The 4,063-nt window shown below is 16.9% G+C and overlaps 1 pseudogene across 1 annotated transcript; it reads left to right on the forward strand.

Annotated features, from left to right (window-relative positions):
* Positions 1-1,166: 1,166 nt before the first annotated feature.
* PGSY75_0029500 (DnaJ protein, putative) lies at positions 1,167-2,595 on the forward strand (annotated as a pseudogene; the record flags this gene model as incomplete). Its single annotated transcript is given in 6 exon segments — positions 1,167-1,286; positions 1,314-1,640; positions 1,642-1,938; positions 1,940-2,167; positions 2,169-2,483; positions 2,491-2,595. Coding segments are annotated over 6 exon segments (1,392 nt in total).
* Positions 2,596-4,063: the final 1,468 nt, after the last annotated feature.

Genomic DNA, 4,063 nt, shown 5'->3' on the forward strand with positions numbered 1-4,063 from the left:
AATTTTTTTACGAAATTCTTTTTAAAATTATAAACATAAAAAATATTTCGTACCTCAATAATTTTTTTTTTATAATTTATTATACACATATATATTTATATATATATATATTGATATATATATATATATAATGAACCACACATAATATAATTAAAATGTGTAACTATATTATTCAAAAAAAAACATATATTAAAATTATATAAATAAAATATATATATATATATATATATATATAATATTTCTAATTTATTATATGTTCACATACTAATATAATATAATGTACTTTTCTTTAATATATATATATATATATATATATATATATATATATATATATATATAAAATGAAAAGAAATATAAATAAATTTTAAAGCCATAAAATAAATTATATAGAATATATTTTTTTTTTTTGTTATTTGTATTCACAATATATAAAATAATAAAAAAAAAACATATATTTGATATATTTACTTATTTTATATATATATAATAATATTTATTTTTATTATTATATAAACTATAATAAAAATCCTATTTAAAATCCTATTTATATACATATAAATATATTTTAAAAAAATAAATAGTAATTTTATGTTTTGGTTTTATAATATTATATATATATGGTATTATTTAAAAAAAAAAAAAGAAATATAATAAATTAAAATATTTTATTAAAATTTTTTTTTTTAAAAATTATTTATTTGCTTATAAATATTATCATATTTATAATATATATATTTTTAAGGATTTTGTTTCTAGACAATATTTATAATATATAATTAAAAATATATAGACAATATAGTAATATATCAATATATAAATATATATATAAATATATATATAAATATATATATATATATATATATATATATATTAAAATATAAAGGGTTCGAATTTTTTTAATCTTACAAATAGATATTATATTATTTTAAAGATATGTACAGTTTCATATATGTTATATATTAATTCAAATATTTACCTATATTTTATTAAAGAATTTATATTCTATAATAAAAAGCAATTATAATATTGATAAATATATATATATTTTTGTGTTGTAAAACTTACTTATAGGATGTTATGTGTGTATATAATTATTTTATTTTTCTTACCTTTAAAAAAAAAATAGGGAAAAAATGTACACATAAATATATTTTAAATTATTAAACATGAGAAATTTGTCTAACTCATATTCAAAATTATATAACAAATATGTACCCATATATTCTCTCTTTGATAACAATAGGAACAAATCTGTATTATTAAAACGTTTAAATTGTAATATAATATATATATATATATATATATATTTTTAAAATTTTAATGAAAAGTTTTTTGAAATAAATAATTTGAGTAATACATAAAATAATGGAATTATATATGATAAGGTATCAAATGATTTGTTTAATATGCGTGAAAACTATTTTGGGAATTTTAATAATGATAATATATCAAAAAGATCAATTAAATCTAAAAGAGATGTAAGATCTAAGGAATCCAACATATTTAAAAATGTAGGAGAATGTAAATTTGCAGGTAGAACAAATAAAGTAATTGAATCTGATATATCAAGTACAATGATGTTATCTTTAGAAACAATTAATACAAATATAAACGAAACAACACTTAAGGTATTTAAAAAAAAAATGTACAAAAAATGTAGAGAGGAAGAAAATGAATACATGTAAGATAAGTCAAAGAGTTCATGATATAAATGAATCAAGAAAAAACGACCTAAAAATATATATGTCAACGAACTCAAATAATATATTAGTTGAAAATGAGAAAAATAATTTATCTGAATCTTTAGAAAAATATTGGGACGATCATATGAAGGAAAATGTTTTTTTTTTTGGATGAAGAGAAAGATACACATCATATAGGAAAGAACCTGGTGATGAAAACGAACATAAAAAAGAAATGATTATGTGGAAAAAAAAAAAAAAACGATTTTGATAAAAAAAGAAAAAAAACAAAAGTTTCATCTCCTGATAACAAATTTGAACATCCAGACACAACATATTATGATATATTAAATATAACTCCAGATACATATTCAAATGAAATAAAAAATAATTATTATAAATTAGGTTTAGAGTATCATCCAGACAAAAATCCACGAAATGATGAACCAAAAATAAAATTTCAAAAAGTGAATGAAGCATATCAAAAATTTAAGTGATAAAGAAAAAAGAGCTGAATATGATAGTATAGGTATGCAATGTGTTGATGACGTGACTTTAATTGATCCATCTCTTTTATTTATGATGTTGTTTAGTTCTGAAAATTTATGTGATTATATTGGAGTGTATGATTTAACATATATGTTTAATTTTATAATGAGATCAATGAATAAAGGACATGCCAATGGGATTATATTTAATATGTTTGGATGTATGAATAAGTTTTTTGATAAATTTAAGAAAAATCAAGAAAACAGAGAATTTGATTTGTCAGTTTCTTTAAAATATAGATTACAAATATATATAGATAATGGAAAATGAAATAATGGGTGTAGTTGAATCGAAATGTTCATGCTATATTATAGAATCTGGGAGATGGATATATGAGAATGTAGCAAAATGTTATATATATTAAAGAATACAACATGTATGGTCTGGGGCGCACCATCACCAAAAAAAAAAGGAATATAAGAAAAGATACAAAAGGTATTATAAATATGTTTTTCCCACATATTTTTAATACTATGGGGATGTTAGTAAAATTTTGTAATAATATCCTCCACTTCCATTTATGATAGAAAGAAATAAAAAAATTAACATAACAGGGCACAAATTAAAAATAATACAAGTACAATATGTAGTATCAGTAATAATAGTTTACCAAATATGAATAGACAAAATGATTATAATAATAAATTAATAATGGAAACATATATATATCAACAAAAATATTCGATTTGTTGATATCAATCATTGGTACGTTAGTTTTGAATATTATCGAAAAAACTGTTAGAACAAGTTGTAAAATGGTTTAAATGGAATTATATGTAGTTAAAGATACATATATATATATATATATATTTGATTTGTATATGAACCGATTTGTTGGTATATTTTTTGGTATATATATATATATATGTATATATATATATTTGATTGGTATATGAACCGATTTGTTGGTATATTCTTTGGTATATATATATATGTATATATGTATATTTGATTGGTATATGAACCGATTTGTTGGTATATATATATATATATATGTATATATGTATATATATGTATATATATGTATATATGTATATATGTATATATATATATATATGTGTTTGTATATTAATATATTAATATTTATATATTAATATTTATATATATATATATATATATATATATATATATATATATTTTTGAACTACTCTCTTTTTTTTTTGTTTTTGTTGATTTTGTATATTATATTAAATTAATGAGACAATATTAGTATAAATATGTGCTTTTTAATAAAATTTAGAAACTTTTAAATCAAACTACATAAATTTTTTAATTTTGTTTTTATTAATTTATATGACCTTAATATTTATAAAATGATTCATATTTCTAATAATAAGAATAATTATAATATATTATAACAAACTAAAAAGAATATTATATAAATATTGATACTACAATACAATCATAATTAATATATAGTATATATATAAATTAAAATACCACAACGTATTATAATATGTATATCAAATATACCTTTATGTAATTTGGGTTTAGTAATTATGTATATAAATATCAAAATGTAATATATAACAATGATAATAATAACGTATTATACATATTATGTAACTAAATATTAAGAATATGTAATTATTGTAAAACATCAATGAATATAAATTATTATAATACTAGGAATATAAACAACCAAAAAAATATATTTCCAGAATATTTGTTGTTATTTTATTCTATTTTATATTATTTTTATGTACAACATATTATGTAAGATGAACATGCATATATCAATTATATATATTTATCATTTGAATTAATAATTTATTCCAATTATTAATAAAAATACAAAGAATACAATATAATAATTTCATGTAATATAGGAA

The sequence above is a fragment of the Plasmodium gaboni genome (genome assembly GCF_001602025.1).
Source record: "Plasmodium gaboni strain SY75 chromosome Unknown, whole genome shotgun sequence".
In the NCBI taxonomy this organism is placed as follows: Eukaryota; Apicomplexa; class Aconoidasida; order Haemosporida; family Plasmodiidae; genus Plasmodium; species Plasmodium gaboni.